At 34.3% G+C, this 23584-nt stretch overlaps 1 protein-coding gene across 1 annotated transcript in view; it reads left to right on the top strand.

Moving 5' to 3' along the window:
• The first annotated feature begins 319 nt into the window (after positions 1-319).
• Positions 320-23584, top strand: part of LOC149789433 (transmembrane protein 209-like) — a 67228-nt gene continuing 43963 nt past the window's right edge. The window contains exons 1-6 of the mRNA XM_089975520.1: positions 320-368; positions 4481-4634; positions 10524-10582; positions 11295-11426; positions 18101-18327; positions 20800-20980. Coding sequence (XP_089831646.1) covers positions 4495-4634; positions 10524-10582; positions 11295-11426; positions 18101-18327; positions 20800-20980 — 739 coding nt within the window. The 5' untranslated portion in view covers positions 320-368; positions 4481-4494. The remainder of the gene's footprint in view (positions 369-4480; positions 4635-10523; positions 10583-11294; positions 11427-18100; positions 18328-20799; positions 20981-23584) is intronic.

The raw sequence follows: 23584 nt of genomic DNA, 5'->3' as shown, positions 1-23584 counted from the left end.
ACCCAAAAGGAAAAAAAGTATTGACTATCTAGCCTTAAATCCTCGTAGAATTGTTTGGTTGTTTATACTTTATTTAGTGCCATATAAAAATTGGGGAATGTGTATTAAATGTGACACGAATAATTATAATAATAATAATAACAACAACAACAACAACAACTATTATTATTATTATTATTATTATTATTATTATTATTTATTTATTTATTTATTTATTTATTTTAACAATTCAATTCAACATCATACGACCAACGTAAAATGTTTAACTAGTCTCATAGTTCCGCTAAACTTAAGTGCTCGAGTATTAGTATGACAGGAAGTGGAACGAAGCGCGCCATTCAACAATTGTGATACAGTAACCTTTGGAGGTATATAAAACGTTCTACACTGCGTTATATGAGCTTGACTTTTTTGAGGACCACTGTATTATTCTTAACTGCCTTTAAACATTCTGGGTGATCATATAACCTGTAGTCTTTAATAAACTATTGCTGCTTAATTGATGAGGCACATATTTTCGCTGAATGAAATGTAATTTCGATTTTTGGACTTGTGCTGGTTATAGTACATGTATGTATAAAAAAATAATATGCCTCAAATTTTAAAAGGTATAACAAAATTTATTTGAATTACCTGCAATTAAACCCAGTTTCTTAGCCAACTCTGGGCTCATACTCATTAAGCATCACTTGCTCGTACTCATTTGATTAGTATATTTAATCAATGCAAAAGTCAAAAATCTCTTTGGTGTCAAAACTGCGGGTCAGACTGAGTAAAAAAAACATACTTTGGTATGAAAACTGAGGTCAGATTAAAAATGTTGGGGTCTCTGAAGCGCAAAAGGGAAACACTGCTTAATACAAATTAGAAATTAATGTCTACGTCTGAAATGCAAAGAAAGTAAATCATAGCACATTGACATTATAAGCAACTATAAAAAATAATAATAAATAACAAACACAAAACGGATTCACTTTCAGAACTTCTCTTTGTCCTGAGACATGGTTAATGCCCTTACTGTGATCTCATTTCTTTTTATGTTCAATGTAGATTCCCTCAATTCTCCGCTTGGTGTAAAGCCCTTTTCCAGCTTGACTTCTCTTTGCATGTTTAGCTCTGGTTAAATCTTGTAGAGTTTCAGTCTGTTAACATCAGTGTCTGACTATATTTTCCAACACCAAATTTTGATATGGTGCACTTATTTGCATGAAGTAACAAAACGATTGACTTATAAAACTTACTAAGTGTATTCTGCAACATTTAAGTTAAAGCATTCACATTTGCTTTTGGTGTTTATGTCTCAAAAACAAAAAAAATCACTCAACACACAGCAGAGTCAATAGCAAAAACTAATTTGATTGCTATTTGAAAAAGTGGTCTTGCTATATACCTGAACGATGTAAATGACACTGATTGCCAAACTTGCTTCTACGCAGAGATCATTTTACCCCCAGTGACCATTTGGTGCTGACAGAAACAGGCTTGTGGATTGAGTATGAACTAGTTCACGATAGTTGTGAAGGGTCAGTTTGGAATCTGCTGTATTACCAGTATTATCATCTTTGGGAAAATTGGAAGATGGTTTTTGCCCACTTTGGCCCCAAAATATCAGTTATACATATGTGTGCCATTTCATCAGTTTGGAATGCTGATCTTGGCATATATAATAGCTTGACTTGACATACAGCAGTGAGTGAGTGATGCAATAGCTCAGAATCATACTGCAATAACTATGCAACTTGCCCAGGTCAAATTGATATTCTTCAGTTGCATAAAAGTTTGATAAGCATCTTGCTGATATAGATGATTTAACTATCAATATCTCTATTGTTTACAAAAAAGTGAAATGGTGGTGCATTCAGTAATGTTGCATGTAGAGTGGGCTTGCTGCCCTCCAAATCTGGATCCTGTTTACCCTCCTTGGAGTGCTTTTTTATCAGAAAAAAATTTGAACAATGTACTACTTTTTGTTAGTAGATGTCCACCCATGGCTCTGGTGGTGCTAGGAATGTCCAGAGTCACAAAAGGTGATAAAACTAAGTTCACAATGAATATTTGTTTTAAAACAATGTATCTGGCAATGAAAACATTCAAAGTTTGTGATAGCTGGCAGAGTTGCAGTTTAAAATGTTTGATGGCCATTAGTGTAGTGTATTTTTTTGGTTAATATCACCACTCTTGTGGTGAAGTTTTAATTTATTTTGAGGTTGAAAAAGGTGATTACATTTATGCCGATACACAGTTTGTCTTGTAATTAATGATTTGTTTGATTAGAAAGAAAAGTAATTCAGAAAATATATGTATACCACTCCCTCAATAAATTGTGCCCAGTTAACTTGAGAACCTGCTTATAATGTGGGTTCACACATGGATCCTATTTTTTAAAATAAAAAAAATACCCCACAAAATTGGCCCCTATTTGTTGAATGTGAAGAAAATTGCTGTCAAAATTGGTAACTGAATCTTTGATATAATACTTGTTTTATCTTTGAAAATGGTTGATAGTACCTGGAAATATGAATTAACATCATGAAATTCTTGAAATGAAGTCATCTGTTTTGTTAAATTTTCTTTCCAAACAACATTTGACTGCTCTGGTGGCCTAGTGGTTAGAGCGTCCGCCTCAGAAGCGGGAGGTCGTGGGTTCGATCCCCAGCCGAGTCATACCAGAGACTTACAAAATGGTACTAACAGCTGCCTCGCTTGGCGTTCAGCATTAAGAGGTTAGAGTTAGGACTGGTTGGCCTGGTGTCAGGATAATGTGACTGGGTGGGACATGATGCTACATGTCTGCGGCATGATGCCCCAGTGCTAGACATCACTATAAACTGGCACATTGCAGACATCGTAGCGATATGACTGAAATTTTTTTAAAGTTAGGTTAAAAATCAAAATCACATCACATCCAAACAACATTCTCAGTTCACTGTAAATAACAATATTCAATGAAATTTTGATGAATGAAAATGTCACCCTTACTGGTGTCAACACTATAAAAAATAAATACAATTAAATTAATTTTGTCAAGTGGCATTTGTGTTTAAGTTCTATCTTTTAATTTGGCTTCATAAGCATAAATGCAATATGCATTCTTGTTTTCATACACAAAAAATGTCAATCTACCATTACTGTTATGTCTACAAGAGTAAGTCACCACCAACCACATATTTTGATCTCTGAAGTATTTATTCCATTGTTGCACTCAATTAAAAGTGAACATGCTTTGTATTGTCACGTTAATTATGTCTTCTATATCAAATCAAATAAAGGGGTTGGACAAGAAAAGTTAAAAAGCATGCAAATTCTACCTGCAGAAGATCTAGCAGTCACAGTCATGTGTAAACTTATCAATCAAACACTGTTATGAAAATTATTATTTTGTAAGCAGTATAATTAAACTACCATAAATTAGCCTACTCATTCATAAATGTAAACTATGATTGCAAGGTAACCAAGTAAAATTAGTAATTTGCAAATACAAAGCTTTGTTTCACAGAGATGTTCGTTATGGAGAGGTGAGTTACAGAGTTTGTACTGTGCTTAAATTCCAGAATTGGAACTCAAAGATTTCCTCAAGGATGAGAAGAAGTTTCACTATTACTTGCAATGAAATCACGGCATCAGTATTTTACTAATAAAACAAAAGTCAGAAACCTAGTTTCGATTTTGACTGTTCTTTCATGAAATAATGTCCATAGTTTTGGGAAAAAGGAATCTTGTTTTGTTGTGCATCCCCAACAAAAAGCATTGACAATGTTTTTGCATCCATGTGATGGTAGTTAAAACCATTTAGAGAATGTTCATGATCTTTGAAAGGTTGGGTATCTTGAAAATAAAAGTAACATGTAAAAGCTTACAATTTCATTTTATTATGCTTGCTTATAGAGTTCAGTATCTGTTTGTTTTCATCTCTAATTTGATGTCAAGGACAGTTGAAGTGTTCATGATTTCTTTAACAGAATTCACTATATTTGAGGAGATGAAAGTTTGATTTATTGTGTTTGCTTAATGCAATTTTGTTTTAAACTTATTTATTCAATCAAATATTGGCACAGAAACAGTGTTAATCTTGATCCTCATCTGTGCATGAGAGATCTCCAAATTTCTAATGTGACCCCTAGTTCTTCCAATCTTGCATCCCTTGGGGAAACACTGACAGAATATTGTTATTCTTTTTGTCCTGTGGTAAGAAATGTGATAAAGGCATAAGTTGGTGGTACTGTTGTAATTTAATTGAACATTTTACCTCTTTTGAATTAAACAAGAATCAAGAACACCTGCACAACTGGAAAAAAGTCAATAGAGAAATTGGTCCATGAGAAAAAAATAAATGGTGTTGCTATTTTAAGGAAACGTGTGACAAATCATACAAGACATAAAGTAAATATTAAGAGTAGATATTTTAAATTCTAAAATCTATTTTTATTGAGAAAATCAACAGTATTATTAATTTAAATAATGACCTGCTTCTCATTTCCAGTTACCATTTGGAAGATGTCATCTCCCATTGGAAACACAAGCAGCCCTGTAGTAGATCAGAGTTGGAAGAAAAGGGAATCTTGGAAAAATGCTCGCAAGTGTTTCCAGTGGACCTTCATCAACATTTTTCTTGCTTTTCTCATATATTTGGAAATGTGAGTTGTAAGATAATTTATAAGAATTCATGTTCATGTGTTCAAGCATTGACAACTAACAATCATTGTGGGGCAAGTAAACTCTAATGTAATGAGTAATGAATCCAGTTTGTATTTGGAGAAAAGAGCACAAATTGAAATTGACAAGACCATTTTACCATAATCATTCTATCTGGGCAAAAAAAGTAAATCTCAGAATTTTCTCTCGTTCTCTGCTCCCCCTCCCCTAATTATGCGTATTAGTATAAGTTATGAAATTGTGACCTCATGCAAGGGTTCTCTAAGTTTTAATTATTTGGAAGTCCTGAACTTTTATGGCTGGAAGTTTGGGAGTTCCTTTCCTTGAGACTATTTTCTTGCATTTCACTGAAAACTCAGTAGATAAAATTATTAAAATTTCAGTTATCACAATGTTGTGCATATCTATCTGTTTGTCTCTCTGTCTGTCTATATATCTGTCTGATAGCTTCTTCTTGCAGGGTGAGTGAGTTACATGCCCTTTCAGTCTACATGAACTATTTAGATTGTTTGGTTTGGTGATCCACATGACACAACCAGGATTCATGGCAAAAAGCGGATTACTGTCAGTGGGCAGTCATAAAGTCATCGTATACTCCCGCTCATCTATAGATATGTCAAGAGCAATGGCCATGCTCTCAATCGCTACTTGAAGTGCACAGACACAATTCATGGCAGTCGCAAAAGACTCTTTCTCCCCCAGAAGGCAGGAGAGCATGATATCACCTCTCAGCCCAGTCTTTGTGGCTTAAATGGGTTACACACTTGGTGTACTCGAACATCCCAAAACATCAAAGTTGCCTCATGAGGATTTCAGCTCATGATATTAGAACAATCTCTGTGAGCAATGTTTCTATCCAAGAGATCACAGAAACTAACCTTCCCAAGTTTTAATCTTAGGGATTTAGCTGCGAAAGAGATAAAATCTGAAGCCTGTGGCTTTGCTAAACCTAATAAAACCAGCACAGCATCTAAGCTTTGCTGGATTCACCAGGGAAGTTTGCAGTTAAGAAAACTTTAGTAAGCATCTTATCCTTATACAGCTATGGAGCTTTAAGCAAGAGAACAGGTTATCATTCACATAGTGAATCCAATATTTCTTCGCAAGAAGGATACTCAAGGTAGAGGTAGGATGCTAAGCATAACTCCACCTACTACCTATTTTTCTAATGCTAATGTGATTGGGGAATGTATTCAAAAGTAAATTTTTCAGTAAGTTGTTTCTCTGAGAGATCTAACTCGAACACATTACTTGAAGACCCTCCCAACCACTCTGTTGTGCAAGCATCCGTGTTGTTAGTTTGACCAGCTTAATACTTGTAACACCTAGTGGTGGCAAGGGGAAGTAATGACAAGAGTTATTGTCCTTTGTCTTTCAGATGTTAACAAAATGATGAATTTTCATCTTTTAACAATGCTGGATTTGGTAGGTAAGCAGGCTTTCATTCCAAATGTTAAATGAAATGGGGTAGGTAATCTTGGAGAAACATATTTTACTATAAATTTTGCCAACTCCGAGGTACAGAGCTTGCAATGATATCAAACATATCCATCAACATGTTTCATGGTAACATAAGTCAAATCTCTTGTCTGCAAACACTGTCTAATGGTTATGGTTTCGTTCTTATTATGCTTACATTTTGACGAGATGAATAGTGATTGCTTAAGATCTATATTGATACTTTATTGCTTTATTTAAGCACATATAACCAATCAATTTGAAGAAGAAAAAACATTTAGCAAACAAATATTTTCATTGAGAATCCAATATTTGAAATTCATTACACTATAGGATTCAGTAGCCCTTCTCTACCCAACAAGCCGTGAGCAGTATAGCCTTCAGGCATTTGAGTTGTAACAAACTTTGTCATCAGTAAGGGTGAAATGTTAACAAGCCGTGAGCAGTATAACCTTAAGACATTTGACTTGTAACAAACTTTGTCATCAGTAAGGGTGAAATGTTAACAAGCCGTGAGCAGTATAACCTTAAGGCATTTGACTTGTAACAAACTTTGTCATCAGTAAGGGTGAAATGTTAACAAGCTGTGAGCAGTATAGTCTTTAGGCATTTGAGTTCTAACAAACTTTGTCATCAGTAAGGGTGAAATGAAGCACCTGCCATGTATCGATATGATTATTGATATACAGCCTATGAAATGATACATTATCAATACATGTGTGAATATGATGGTCTTTTTTCTAACTTTAGAAGGTCTGTCATTGGTATGGTGGTGCCATTTTTTTTATGTGTTTACATATTTCCAGTATGCAAATTATAGACAGATACATGCTTATCTGTTTATATGCCATTCGCATCTTTGACGAGATTTAAAAAATAAACATTTCTCAAGAGACTACATGTTAGATGTCAGTGATGTTTATTCATCCTTTTAGGTCCATTTGATAAGACACAGGATTCATCCATGCCTTTTGTTTTGCATTGCATTATTATTTTTAAAACATTACCAATTTCATGTTTTTACTTAATACTATTGTTATCAGAACAGAATAAACTGCAGTTTCCTAGTGCAATGAACATCTTGTTTAGATCAAATCAGAATGTCGGAGTGGATAATACAAGCAACAAATCGATTGCATTGTGTTTTGTGCAGATGTAAAGCAACTACTGTGGCCGCATGCTCTCATTTCTTTGTCAGTAAAAAGAGAAAATATTGAGAACACCCACTCCCCTTCTACAGATTTACAAGGTGGCTGTAACTTTCAGTTTGGAATCTACCATTCTTTGATTCTGTGGTGATTTTTTTAAAATCATGTCTGCATCATGCATGATCAGTTGTTTATTACATATATCAGTGTAAAGAGATGTGAATTATTTAAATATTTTACAGATCATTCACTTTTGCTTGAATTTTCTCTGCTGCTTTGTATCTGTTTGGAAAGATTTTTTAATAATAACTTCTTGTATGTCATGCAGTGACTAAACTACAGTTCTAATTGGTGGTTATTGTTTTACTCTGGACTTTACCAAGCTGTAGCAACCAATAAGAACTGCATGTAAGATATATCACTGCATGACACACTTGAAGTGTAGCCTTCAAATTCACTGAAAGTAGACCAGGTGTGAAGTAACAGATAACCATTACTGGTACATAAAAGTGGTCATTAAACAACTAGTAAAGTACTTAAATCATACATGTAGACACATCTGTGCTGTCTGCGTTACATTGATAAATGTTATCATTGTCTGGATATGCATTTGGGATAAAATAATTAGCATGCAGTTTGGAGGGGGGGGGGTCAGATTTCAAACCACATGATTTATAGTCACTATGTATAAAGCAATATATTGATAAATCATTTCACTGCTAATAGGCAACACCTCTGTTGATTGACCAGCAACAAAGAAGCAATGTGTAAACTATACAGTGACCTTTGAATTTTCCTACTTTCAGGTTTAAATTAGTTTATTGGATAAACAAATTAAAGACAATTGATATAATGATATTTGGGATATTCTATGACAGATGTCTGGTTGCTCATAGTATGTGCCTGTCAAAATCTTTAAACTAGCTGTCATGTCCAGCAATTATAGGGATTTCAGGAAGCCTGCTCTCTCTCTCTCTCTCTCTGTATATATATATATATATATATATATATATATATATATATATATATATATATATATATATACATATATATATATATATATATGAGACGTCTGGAAAATGTTGGATAGTTTGTCAGACATCTGAAATAATGATTGTAGTGGGCTATAGTCCCATATGAAAGCTGTTCATTCAAATATCCTTCATATAATTTGACCTAATAAAATATGTTTGTGTTTATATACTCTGATTTTACTGGAAGAGCTATAAGTTGAGATCACCACATCCATAGGTGTATATTGTTTTGGCATAAAAATGATGAAAAGTTCAGAGAAGAAAACAAAATAGCTATCATGTTTACTGTATATATTGGGAGACCATATTTTTGGTGACACTGTAAATGAATATTTTAAGTAATTTTTTGTGCACTGTATGTTCTGGGACACATTGATTTATATTTAGTTGTAAGTTTTGGGACACCATTTAAATTAACTGAAAATTATCTTTTAAATCAATAGAAAATGCACTCAAACTTATATTTTATTTTTGTAAAATGTTAAACTGTATACTTGAGATAAAACTCTTTAATCCACTGCAGCATAATCCCATGAACCCAATCCTTCTCCTGCACACATATGATCCATCCTTTTGGTGCATGAATATTTTTATAGCTTCTTCATGATGTGGAAAACTATCATTGGAAGCAACACATCTGAAGCAGAAATTGCAAGGACATAATTAAGATTTTTTTAAATCTGCACCAGTTGTGCGAATTATCACTTTTAATCCTCATCTTATCAACAGTCTCTCCAGGAGTGAGATCAAAGTACACTGTGTTTCATTTATGTTTATGATCACATTGTTGGTGAAATCATCGTTTTCAGGCTGTCATGAATGATTTTATTTTCTCCTCCAAATCTTCTGAGAGATGCTGCATCATTGATGTTTGTGCGTGATGCACTAGATTGTGTTGCTTTAAAAACTGTTCCATTGTTTCAGTTTCTTTTCAAAATTCCTATGAATACTGGTAAAAAGAAACCAAAGTTGGCTTCCTAAATAGACCAACTTGTTATTTTAAAAAAAGCACCATACTTTAAAGAATCCGGCATCAGTTTTGTAATAAAATAACCTCTGCAGTTGATATCCTATCCGTAAATTCAAACAGTGAGTTTATTGCTGGCTGCCAGTTGTATTTGTTCAACACCTGGACTTATATTTGCTTGCCATCTGTAATCGTAATTGATACAAAAAAGAATTGATGGCTTCATAGTAAATAGTATACATAGTAACAACTTGCTTTAATAATACCTTTTGTAACCAAGCTAATGAAAAGATTGCCATTTGCACTCACCATGTGGTGCATGAATGGCAGGTGCCTTGAAGCAGTTGGTTGATATTTCCTTTTTTCTTTCTCTCTTTTGTAATTTTGTTGTGTCCAGTTTTCAGTTTGATGCAATATTCATAATTCTGAATGCAGCCAAACATGATTTTTGTCTCTATGCACATCGTGAATAATATGTTATGTGTTATTTGTGTGTGTGTGTGTGTGTGTGATTTGGATTTTTAGCGTAGCTTTAACAATTTTTCAGTCATATTGCTATGATGTCTGCAGTGTAACAGTTTATAGTGATCTCTAGCACTGGGGCATCATGCAGCAGACATGTAGCATGATGTCCCACCCAGTCACATTATCCTGACACCAGGCTGACAAGTCCTAACACTGTGTGTTATTTGACATACACACTATAGAATCAATGCATATACTATGTATGTGGAGTTCGTGGATATATTTTTTCTTTAATGCTCATGATAAAAAAGAGGAATAAATGATAATAAATAATAAAAAGTTAGTTTCTTTTATTTTGAAGCATTTTGTTTATTATTTTTATCGAAAATTGCCATGGGGTGGGGCACAAATTCAGCATATATTTATTTCATTTCTTAAGTCTTGGGACAGGCCAACAAATTATTATTTTACCTTGTTCCAATATATACGGTACATAAGGTATTACCATACTCAGTGGTGTGGAGACTATTTTTAGCATGGATACAGATAATTGTTTTGTTTTTCTTTTTTAATACATTTTTTGATGCATGTAACATCTAAGTCCTGTGTTAGATCTGTGTGACATGATTTTCTCAGTAATTTTGAGGTCTGCTTATGTTACCCCTTACCATTCACCCACTACACAATACAGAAATCTTTGATGTTGCATGTAGATAGAAATATCCTCTTCAGACTTTTAGTTAAGATTGTTGATGAATGGCTACAGATATGACTTTAAAGTTCTATTGTGTTTTTCAGGAGTTTTACCTTTTTTAGCAGTTGCTTGGAAGGTTGGCATACTATCCTTTGGTACATAGGTATGTGAGTTTAATATTGCATAAACCTTGTCTGTTTTCCTTTACTTGAGGAAAACGTTTTCAGTTTGTTTGTTTTACATGGAAAATGAGCAGTATTAAGTTTGTTTTACTGGCTTTGCTTTTGTACCAGTATCCATGAATCTTTGTATGACAGGGAGAGATATGAACATTGATTGATGACCCAAACTGTCAGATGTCATAAACAAACACACACATGAGACCTGCATAAACAAACACTAGCTTTTAATATCTCAACTGTATCAGGTTCTATTTCATGCACCCACACATGCAAGGATAAGTGGCTGTTTAACCCTATTTCATTTTTGAATGGTTTTCATGTTTGGGGATATAAGGGGCCATTTGTTATGGCAACATTTGGGTCATCAATAATTGTACAGTCAGAGTAAATGAAGTTTTAAATTTATCAGGATTGAACTAATATAAAGTTGTAAAAGTCTTTTTTGCAAAAATGGTCAACATACATGTATTTGCTACATTTATTTGATCATGGCCAGACCCAGTAGTATAGAAGTGAAAGCTCTGAAAATGTTTATTCTATTCGTCATTTGTTCTTGAGAAGATTTTAGTTGAGATGATTCTTGGATTATTACTGGGATTTTATTATCCCTTGTTTGTATTGTAGGGTTTGAACTCTGTTTTTTTTTCATGATATGTATTTTGTAAATTTAGATGTTTATTGTTTTCATTTCAGAATGCATTCTGTTTGTGATATTTTCCCTAAATGCTGCCTTTGACTTCTTGAAGTACATTTGGGCCTATGTTTCCACAAGTCCTGTTGAAGTGAACCTACATCAAAAGCACCTTCTGGGTGTTGGAGATAAGGGTCTGTACACCTGCATGCAACGTAAATGCATGGACATTTTCCCAGTAGCCATTATATCCATAAATAAACTGTGCTATTTTATCATATTTAGTCCATCAAGGAAAGTATTCACCAAAGTTACAAAAGCTTACATGGTTAGACTCCTAAGGAATTTCCAGATGGTTTGATTTTCACATTTTGTTCTATCAAATTGGTCAAAAAATCTCAAAATTGAAAATCTGGAATATTGAAGAAATGTATAAAATATGTGATTTCTTAATGAGCAGAAATTAGCTGCAGTTTTACAATGTGTTGCAATTCATGGTTAGGTTAGATAGATATCCTGAATGATATAATTGATTAAATTGTTGATTAATTTAATAAATTCATTAATTATGTTGTTCAACATGATCACTAATTAATGTTGATGCAGTATTGTCTTAGTCAAGCAGCTGGTCCGTTTAAGAAGCTGCTGAGGTACTGAATAGAGTATTCAAAAGCTGCCTCTGAAATTGACTTTTTTTCTTCAGTTTAGCTTGCATTTTTCCCATGCAGGTTATCCCATGCTAGTACAATACTTCCAGCAGCCATATTAAGTCAGTCCATGTGGACTTGTGTTTTGCCTTACTAACAAATAAGGCATTACATACTCCAAAACTCTAGTATACATATAAGTTATTCATTGAATTGTGTATTTGGGCATAATTACTTTTTCATCAGAAAAATGAGAGAGCATATGAGTCATAATCTTAACTTAAAAATTGCTTGCTTTGAAAACTTGAACCTTGAAAGTCATACATTTGATCTCTGTTAATTTATTTACTAGAATCATCTATAAACTATTTTTCCATAGATACATTACCTGTAGCATAGGTGATTACTGAAGTTTTGTTGTTTTCTTGTTAATTCATTTCCATGCTGTGTGGATTGATCAATTCAGGGTACATGGTTGGGGACATGATACAATGGTACTTGTATATCAGTAATGCTGAAGAATTGCAACCAAGTTTTTTTTATTGTATTGCATGTACCAACTATAAGGACGCATGCTTGTGTGATCAGAATACATCAGAAATAAAATCACCTCAGTGTTGAATGAAGTGGATTTTGTCCACTTGTATTACCTTTTTCATTCTTCATTGCCTCGTATATTGATCAACAGTGTAGTTGAGTGCTTATTGCAGGCATTTTGAAGTGGAGGGTAACAACAAAGCTTTTGTGACCTTACATTGCCTCATACATAAAGCACTGTGAAATCATGATGAATAATTGCAGTAAAAAAAACAGTAGCTATGCACTCAAGCTCCTGCATCTTTTTGGCACAGAAAAGTAAACAACCATTTGTATACAATAATAGGTACAAACAAGGTATTTAAAGTTGGTTTACCAAACTCTTTCTTAATTTGGAAGTTATGTTCATTCTGCGACTGACACTTGAGTATGCCATTATGGCTGGGGTATGATCTGGTTTATAAAAGACAGAAAAAAATGTATTTTGTTAGTATTTTCTAATTTACCCTAAAAAATAACTGTCATCAATTTCCATTCAGTCTGTATGAAATTACAAAACCATGCTTGTCCAATTATAAACCAGTTTTTGATGTTTTGTCACTTTTAACCATGGTTGTACATGCACTTGTTCATTGGCTGGATTGTCGTTTTTCTTAAACAATTTAATGGCAGATGTATTAGAGCTCTCCGCCATAGATATGCATAACATATAGAAATCATTTCTTCATGACACTATTGGTGGAATATATGTTCTGGAAAGCTGTACCACCCAGGCTGGCTGAAACAAAAAAAACAAACACATCTAATTTGTACTTTGTTTCCATGTCATGTGCATTCAGTTGTACTGAAGCTTTAGCTTGTTGCTGAATTGATTTAAATGGTCGTAATGTCATAACCAGAAACTATTTGTTTAAATAATGGCTTGAAGAAGTTTCATCATGCATAACTCTTGTTCCCTACTGATCATACTTTTGATCCAGTATTTACTATGCTAAATCAAATAAAATTTGAAGTGACTTTTTGGAGTACAGTAACACCTTATTCAATGGTGAAACTTGATTATATGCAGATTGACTTACTCTGTCTGTAGGAAGTGTTGTGCTAGCTAGAGACAACTAGTCTGGGAAATGTGCAAGCTGAGTCAGCGTTTTTCTAAATTGAGCATTGATTCTAAATGGACTGTCTGCATAACTAGGCATCTATTGTGAAAACAGGTGTTTGGGGGGTAGATTTATTTTGTGAACAGTCATAACACTTGCACAGGTGAAAGTTCTCTGTCATATAATGGAAATTCCGTCTTCAGAATGTTTTGACAGGTCAATCTTCCAAATAGTGCAAATCCATTGTTTTTTTATGGGATGGGCAGGATGTTAAAGTGGTTGAGCAAGCGCACAGAAATTTTTGTGCTCCAATTCACTAGAGGCTCCTTGTATGTATTCTGCTGAATCATGAGTTCATATTTAACTCCATAATTCATTTCCCTCAATGGAAACTCTAATAACTCGTTATTATATTTCACTGCTATTTGATTCCTGCATTTACCATGTAGGATTGATAGTGGATAAAGGTTGCTGAATTATTTTGAGTGAAACACCTTGGCTGATTCTATACCTCAATGTGTTATCATTCTACCATTGTTTTCTGTATTCACCACTTTGCTTCATAGATTGATTTTCTTTTTAAAGAAAACATAATTTGTTGCATTTTCCTGGCTTCGAAGTCGCTGGTCAGGACAATTGAAATTTTGCTTATGCTAAATGTGCAGAAATAGTTAAGAAAAGACATTCCTTTGAATTGAAACATCAGAGCATGGCTGACTACTTCTCCTGTCTGCTGGTCATGTTTGGATGAAAATGCATTACCTATTTCAGCAGCTTTATACAATATATATATACGTGCTGACATTCATGGGGAGAACACTCCAGATGCATAGTCATTTAGAAAAGAAAGAAAGAAATAACCAGTTTGATTCCAACAGATATGTATTGAATAAAATGTAAAAAACCAAGCACTGTAATTTTATGTTTAATATACTTGAAAAAGTTCAGAATATCTGATCATATTTCTTGAGTAATCCATTGTGGGTACATGTTCCCTTTTTTAATGCTTACTGTTAGTTTCTGAAATACATGTACTTGTACCACGATTTTAACAGCAGCATATATCTAGTTGGTTGTCCGATAAATTATGTGTTGTGAAAAAGTAGGCACTTTTTTCGCAAAATTTACAATGAGAAATTTATGTATTAACGATTCAATATATGAAATCTTCATATTAAAGAACCAGAATTTTCAGCTGTTCAGTTATGATTTTCATGCAAACATATAGTGTCAAAATCACTCCTTTTTAGCTTCAGGCCTACACCCCAATCCCTGCCAAGGGGGCCTGGGCAGCCCCTTGAATTTAAGCCTACTTTTCAGTATTATGGTTTTTCCCAACTTTCTCCCATGCTGGTGTAATGAACTGTAAATAAAGAGTAATAACCACAAGACTGTTGAGTACATATTATCTTGCAGTTGGTGGAATGCTTTTTTGTAACATATCCATCATAAGGCAGTATTATCTTATGGTGTCCATCTGTCTGTACATATGTTTGTCTGGTCCCTGTTTCGTTTCTGTACAGTGACTGTAGCTCTCCACCATCTGCCATTACCAATCTTTGTAATTAGGTTGCATTTGGTGCCAGAAACAAATGTATTGATTTTGGGATCAAAAGGTCAGTAACTCAACTTGTATACCAGTTACTTTGACCAAAATTTCTACATTCATGGCTTCCATTTGAGAAAGTTACTACTGATTTTTGGTGTCAAAAAATCTAAAGATCAGGGTCTTAATGATTCCAATGTATTCTGCATACTTGCTTACTTTAACAAGCTTTCTTAATAGCTTGCATTTGAAAAAAATTTTTAATTCATTTTAGGGTCAAAGGTCATGGTAACAAGGACTGAAAGGAGGGAAAAAAACAATTTGACATAATTCTTTCAACATCATCTAGAAGAGTGATGTCCTTTAGCTGCCCATCGTCCAAATTTATCTTTCTGAAGTTTACCAAGAAATGTGAGATTTCAGTCTTTATTGATGAGACCATGAATAAGTGCTTTTTCCCCCAGTTATCTATGACATCATTTGCTGGAATTTTGCCCTCAAGTTCTTTATCCTTTTGATTTTGGTTTCCACAGCAGTACTTTCTCAGATTTGAACCAATTTTGGTCTGCATCTTTATATTAAAGAGATCTTTAATAACTTCAATTTCCACTACAACTTCAGGGCATCATTTTAGGGAGTTACTCCCCCTGAGTGTCCTCCTGACGTTGGTTTTTGCATCATTACCAGGAGTGTAAGATTTTAAACCATTTTGGTATGTATCTTTATATTCATAAGACTGAATTAATTTTATTTCCAGCATTCTATAATGGCATTTAGAGGGAGCTACAATCCCAGATTTTCCATCATTCTAACTTTGATTTGTGCTAAGGGGTTCTTGGATTTGAAATAGATTTTGCATGCACCCAAATAAAAAATAAGACATTTTTTCTAGTATTCTACAACCTAATTTACGAGAGTTGTGGCACTAAGTGTCTGTCCTCTGGCTAGAATTTATGCAACATTACATTAAGAAGGATTGTTGAATTTGAACCGGATATGGCATGCTTCTTTATGTTGACGATACTTTAATGAGCTTCATTCCCAGTGTTTCGTTTTATCATTTAGAAGAGCAGTGGTCTTTCATTGCCATTCCAAACTTTTTTTTCCAAATCATATTTTTGCTTAGGAATGTTGGATTTCAACAAGATTTGTCATGTATATTTATTCTTATGTGACCTTGAATGAGTTGGATCTCATTCCACATTGTCATTTGAAAGAATTATGTCATTCGGAGGAATCATGTCCTTTGAAAGCACATTCTTCTGAGTTTGGTTTTGATGCAAGTTCCTGTTAAGTCAGTTGTAGAAAATGGATCCTTTTGTGATGCACTCTTTGCTAATACCTCTAGTTAGAGTTTTTCAGTTTTAAAGTGGTTACATTAGTGATCAGAGCAAAGATATAGGATGAGGGCCAAATATGGCATGAATATTGATATATAAACACAGAAGCAATTTCTCCAGCAGGGCTAAAAATAGTAGCAGCTAGCCCAAAGCTGGTAAATTTACTGAAGGTCCAGTACGAATGTCAAGATCTTTTAGTTTTTTTTTATATATGCAGCTATCCCCATTTAATATTGCTCAGAATATTGAGTAACCTAATTTAGAAATATTTTGTAATTTTCATTGTGCAAGTAAATGCACATTGTGTTTGAAAAAAATCTCAAATGATAACCTAGTCCCAGTTTGTTAGAAAAATGACAGAACTATTTGCAGTTATGCCTTTGGTTCCAGTAATAACTTGTATGGGACAAATAGCAAACCTGTCAACCCTACTGGAAAAATTGGGAAAATCACAATTTTTGGACCTATCTCCCGATTCCCCAATTTTGAAATAAATCTGTATTTTGTTTATACAAAAACATAATTATCAGTTTCCCTGTTTGTGTGTCTGGTATTTTTCTTAGCACTTTACTATATCCTGCTTGATTTTTAGTTTTTATCCACCAATACAAAGAGATTGTCTCACAGTGTGGTTCTCTTTATCTGACCCCATCAGCAAATCACAGCAACATGATGGACAAGTTTCTCAGCTAGAAGTGAAAAAAATAAGAAAAGGAAGTAACTGATGAATTTTCACCAGCCAAGAAAAAGAAATGGGATCAGAATATAGGAGTGATTGGGGGAAGCAGTTTGCTTTCATTCATCCATTGACTCGCAGGGCCTATTATGCAATCTGCCAGTGTTGCTCACAGCATCTCTCAATACAATGTGATGGTCAAGATGACATTAATAAACACAGTGCAAGCATTGCAATGTGCCTAAACAATATGTAGTATTGTTTAAGGACCTGTCCTTTTTCTCCAGCCGAATGGAAAGAATCAGCACTGATGATCTGCATAGAGAGTTTCACCTTTACCAGATCTGCATGCAATTTAGATGTAAAATTCAATGTGGAAAGAGCAGATCATCTGTGGGTTGCTCTCAGGAAAAAAAGGATGGATCTGGCCAACTGTTGTTTCCAACCCTTGGGAAAGTAATGCTATCAGTACTTTCAATACCGCACAGCAACAGCAATACAGAGCATTCTCAGTGGTCAGAAAAAACAGAACTAGCCAAATAGCCAGTCGGTTAGCATCGACCCTGGAAGCTATTCTTGTTAGCAAATTTGGCACCCAAGGACAAAAAAAAGGAACTTTTGCAGAAATGCAAATCTGCAACACACGGTGGACTGAAATAAGAAAAGTATACATCTTTATCATGATATATACACCATACTCTTGTACTTCTTGATTTTTTACCCTGCCTCTTGATTTTTAATGGTGATTTTCCTGATTGTGATTTTTTTCAATGTTGGTAGGTCTGAAATATATGATAAAACTTATCTGTCTCCCTGGCGTTAAATGTTATATTCAAACCCTACAATTTATATCTTTCTAGCTGGAGCAATGCATAAGATATTTTGAACCATGGACCACAATAATGGAAAGACACTGTGCTAAGCTTTTTTTCCTCTTATTCAATGTGATCCATAATTGCTTGTCACTGTTAAGATTAATTGTTTATTCAAAATTTTGAAAATATTTTTCTCTCATATTACAGATTTGGGGTTCTGTGTCTCACCTGTGAAACCCCAGACACCATCTTCAGAGAAAAGTCTCATCTTTTCCAGCTCACCTGGACAGACCCCATATTCACCTTCTTCCAGCCCTTGGGGTTCATCTGGACAAGTGACCCCCACTAATCCTGGGTCTTTTTCAGGGTCATACAGTTATCCAAGTCCCCAGGGGTCATTCTCATCAATGTCTACACCAGGAAACTATGATAAAGTAAGAAATTTCTTAAACATTGTTGTGTGTATGGTTTGTTAAATTTGTACTATGAGATAAATACTTGCATTGATGAATTGTTTTGTTAGTAAGCCCAGGCCAGAAAAACTATGAGCCCACATTGATATTTTCCAGAACAAATTCATATCTTATTTGTAATATACTTTAAACCCCAAACCCAAAATGTAATATCGATAGAGCTATAATTAAAACTGACACAATATTATATACTAAAAATGTGAAGTTTTAGCTTCACAGGAGTGAATTTAAAAGGCCCAGCTCATTGTTAATTCTCCTATTCATTCTTATTTGAGATGTGAATAGCACTGTTACATCATGTTGTTGTTCAGGTTTTCATTGTGAGAAAAGAAGTACTCTTCCTCATTCTGTCATAGTTTGAATTGTTTTGATTAGTATGAAAAGATCCTCGAAATGGATATATAGTTTTCTTGGTTGTAATCAAACCTTGTGAAAGTTCACTTTTCATGTCTGATAAATTTTCAAAGCTTACACTTCAATTTGGATTTTAGTTTGGTAATATTGGTAAAAGTAGCCTAATAAAGTGGCTAATTCTGGACTTGATCTATGTTTTGAACTTGAATCAGACTTTGATTTTTGATTGGTGACATAAGACCTTTCCTAGAAATAATATTTTGGTTTTTTTCATGCATTCTGCATCATCATTGACTTGTGGAATATTATACCCTGGTGACAAATATGAAGAAGTTTACCTCCATCTTAATGTCCTCCACCATAATTATCCACAAGATAGAGAGCTTGCTGGACATGGATGATGATGACAGACATAAAGCCGTCTTTCAGAATTTTGCCACAATTGTCACAAAAACTGCTGAAATTACTGGGTGACTCTAGGATAAAATTCAAGATCCCATTAATTCTAGGGCATTCTTTTCTGCAGCTTTATAACTACACAAGTTTGGAAGCAGCATTGGCACAGTGCTCCCATGCCATATTCTGGAGCAAAAGGGTGCTGGTTCAGATCAGCTACTGTGGTGTGTCCTTGGGTAAGGCACTTTACTCTAATTGCCTTGGCACTAAAAAACCAGCTTGTTTAACTCTGCAGTAAAGCACCAGATCAAATCATCACACTGATAAAATCACCTACTGATGTTTACCCTTCATATGTACTTAGCTATATGAGGATATTATTGATGTCAACATGTCTCTTCACACTATTATATAAAGTGATGATAACCATGTCAAAGGTGGTCTGGAACATCATGTTGACTCCCCAACTACTTGACCTGGCATATCTAACAATAGTTAGTGACCATGTCTGGGAATCAATTAATGGCATATATGAGTGAGTGCCTGATTTCTGATGTCATGATAACTATCAGCCTCCATTCCTCAGCTGGTTAACTTCTTTCTTTCCCTCTTTGAAGACAGGAAGCTATCAGCTGTCACAGTCGAAGGAAACTGTTTCATGATCTAAGACACATTTAAATATCATGGAAGAGTCGATACTGGTTGCAACAAGGTCCTTTTCAACTTGTCTAATTTCGACATATCCAGGTCATGTTCATATTCCCAGAATGCATCTTCTTCTGGGTCTTGACATGGCTCAACTCTTTCAAGTTGGAGCCCATTTTTCCACCTTATTGAAGCAGTTATTGTACAAGACTTGCTTCCTGATAGGACATGCTTCATCTTCCAGGATGAGTAAGCTGCATGGATCTGAACTATGTCGAGTTTGTTCCAGCAGCTCATATGCAGCCTGGTTTCATTCTAAAAATAAAATTCCATCAATAGGCAACTAACAAGTAACTATTAACATTCTCTTCTTAACCAGTCCATTGAGAGAGGTGACGCTGCAGGACTCCTACTTATCTGTCTCATTGTACCAATCCTGCTTATGACCTGTGTGTTGGACTTGGGCCATTAAATGCATTATTTAGGAATATAACAAGGTTTTATTTACCTTTACTCACAGTTGTATTATTTCCCCTGGATTGGAGTCTTTGGGGTTATGCCCTTAATATAGTGAGCTCATCTGGAGGGCATACATCCTATAACAGATTTCTAGTTTGTACTGTTTTTTGTGATTCTGCACTTAATCCAATCACATGTCAACAATTGCGTGTTATTAAAACCTTACCTGTGTTCTTTGTTACAAAGTAGCTTATATTTGGACTGTTGCAAAAGTTTTGACCTTGATTTGTCAAATTCTGGAAAATATCAGAAAAGATGAGTGGTAGTAAAAAATTGTAAAATAATAGCAAAATGTCAAAATAATTTTGAAATTATGTATTCCTATGATTTTTTAAATTTAATTTTAGAAATTCTACAGATATATTATTTGAGAATCCAGAAATGTATTGAATAATAAGAACTAGTGAGAAAAATGGATTTGCCTACCAAAAGTAAGACGGTAGTCAGTATTTGAAGTCATTGATTAGATTTTATTTTGTTTATCTAAATTGATATTTTGATTTTGTTTATTTTTTACAGAGTTTGAATTATGGAAAGAGCAATGTGTCCTTTTCACCAAACTTATCATTTTCACCACATATGACCACATCTCCTTACCTCTCCATATCATCTGGTCACTTTAGCAGCCTGGACAGTAGTGGTCTGCGGTCAAGAAATCAAAGTCTTTCCATGCCAGCCACTTCATTCAGATCAAGTCCATGTAAGATTTGCAATGATCTCATGTTGAAAAAATGTAAATATTTAATTTTTTTCTGTAGTGTGCATACATCTGGATTATTTGAGGTTTTTCAGGCCAAATATTGGTCTCTTGTTCCATTGGAAATACTGCTGAACTTGAGCTTTTTTTTAAAAAATATGAAAGTTTTCAGGTATAAATATAATATGGGTTTTTGATTCACCTCTGGTTTGTGCACTTAAATAAGTTGGGCTTGGTTTTACAGTACAGCATCACAAGTAGGTTATTTAATGATGAGGGAGTTGGATTAAAGTACCTTATCCAGGACATACCATGACAACTGATCTGGGCTGATCTGATGGTAGTGTTTAAACCCACACTCTATGGTTGTGAATTTAGTGTACTCACCACTGAGCTACCACAATTTTTTAACACTTGGGAGAGCTGCAACATCTAACTACAGTGAAACCTCTCAACATCAAAAGTACTTAGAAGCAAATTGAAATTTGGGTTTCAATAGGTTTATGATTTACAGATTTAATTTTATTTCAGCTTCAAGGCGATTTCAGCTTGCAGAGATTTCTGTATTGGGATGTTTCATTTACTTTGGTGATTACTAGGGGTAAAACGACACATCTGTGCCACATATCGATACGATTCAAGATACACAGCCTGCAGTATGATACATATCAGTATACATATGAACTTGTTAGTCTTTCCAGCTTTGGAAGGTAGTTGGTTGTATTTCCAGTATGCAGATTACATATAGAGATATAGTTATCATATATTTATATGCAATTCTCATCAATGACAAGAAAACAATACTTTCAAATAGACTACCTGTTGGTTGTCTGAGTTTTATTCAGTGTTTTAGACCATTTAATGGTGGCTTCATTTAACTCACTTTAGCCACTTGACCCTTTGTTTTGCATGGCACGAATGTGTTGAACACATTACCAATTTCATGTCTCACTTAAACTTGGAAGACATTATGATGTTGCATTTAAAACAGAAGAAATAAAGCTGTTTCCGGGTACAAAGAAAATCTCATCTGGAACAAATCCGTGCATGGTAATGAGTATGAATACCAACAAAGTCTATCACATTGTAATTCCTGCATATGCAATAGACTGCTGTGGCCAGAGGTACTTGTTTTTGTTAGTGGAGAAGGAAAACTTTTGACAACACCTTGTCCTGGTCTATAATTAAAAATTTTTTTTTTTACACAAGGTGATAAACCTGAGCAGTTTAAACTCTTCCCCCTTCTTGATTCTATGCTAATTTTATTTATTCCATCAGCACATTCATTCACTGGTTTGATATCTCAGAATAAAAAAAGAAATTCCAAATTTGCTCCCATGTGCAATTTAAGGAGAGAATCTACGAGGATTTTATTGTAAGTGGGAGTTCACCTTTTGTCACTGAAAGAAGCGGATATCAGAAAAGAAAGAGGAAGGGATGAAATGGTCATAGTTCAATATTTACCTAACACTTCAATATCTGCCTCTCTTTCTTCCTGCTCCAACTTTTTAGAACTCTACTGAAATCAAAATCTTTTCAAGATGTCACCTTTAGTGTTATAAGTATTAATCTGTTAACTTTTGCTGAGCATGTTCTGTTCCTATCTGTGTATGAAAATTTTTTTGTGCTTCCTTCTGAGGGAGCATCTTTTTGGCTATTATTTACAATTTACCAGAGCTCACATGCATTATCTTCTTGATACACCTGCTTCAAAATAGGATTTTTTACTAAAATAAACTTACTTTCTTGAATCATTAGTTTACTGACTACCATGCCAGATTTCTTATCTGTTCCTTAATGCTGTATTAGGGTTTTTAGTCCATCAATTGCATAGTCTGCTTGTGCAGACAGAGAGAGGTATTCAGATAAATACCTTTACTTCTTAATTTAATTTTTTTTCATCCTTATTTATTCAGTTTATCTTAGCCCTGATATTGATATATGGTTTTATAGCATATGATCTGCAAGGCTAAATTGATTGATAAAATAAAAATGATAATGCATTTTACTTTCAAACGGTCTGTATTATAATATGTCCTTTGTACATTTAATTTTGAAATACTGCTGAAAGGGAGATTGACTATCATGCTGTCTATTTTTATCCATCCATCATACCATCATGTATATCTGACTTGTATTTTTCACCCTTTTCAGGCTCAAAATCACTCACTTGTATATCCATTAACAAGTTTCCAGCTCCAATAATCCAATATACTTCATACATTCAAACATTGTTGTCATCATCACTATCACCAGCCAGTATTTGCTGAACAAAAATGTAATGAACCACGCCAGGAATCAGACATTTTGGCATTCTAGGTATCACATATGTTAAACACGCATTTGTAAAACATCCTTCATGGAGCGTTCAAACTACACCATGATGCTAATTCCAGGGCACATTATGCCAGTCAATTTTATTTTAGGAACCATTCTTGTCATGCTTGAAGAAGCCAGATGTGTAAACAGTTGCCTGCATGAAAAACCTGTCACAACGGTTAAATCAAAATTGTTTACTTCATCAAACACATTTTCATGTGTGACTTCAGTTAATTTGTGGGAGTTCTTGCGCATCACTGTTCTCCAGGTGTGTGAATTTTGCATGCT

Source organism: Sinohyriopsis cumingii, chromosome 11 (assembly GCF_028554795.1).
Source record: "Sinohyriopsis cumingii isolate HCF-2022 chromosome 11, ASM2855479v2, whole genome shotgun sequence".
Classification (NCBI taxonomy): domain Eukaryota; kingdom Metazoa; phylum Mollusca; class Bivalvia; order Unionida; family Unionidae; genus Sinohyriopsis; species Sinohyriopsis cumingii.
Note: the sequence above shows the minus strand (reverse complement) of the source record. Positions and strands in the feature narration are given on the sequence as shown.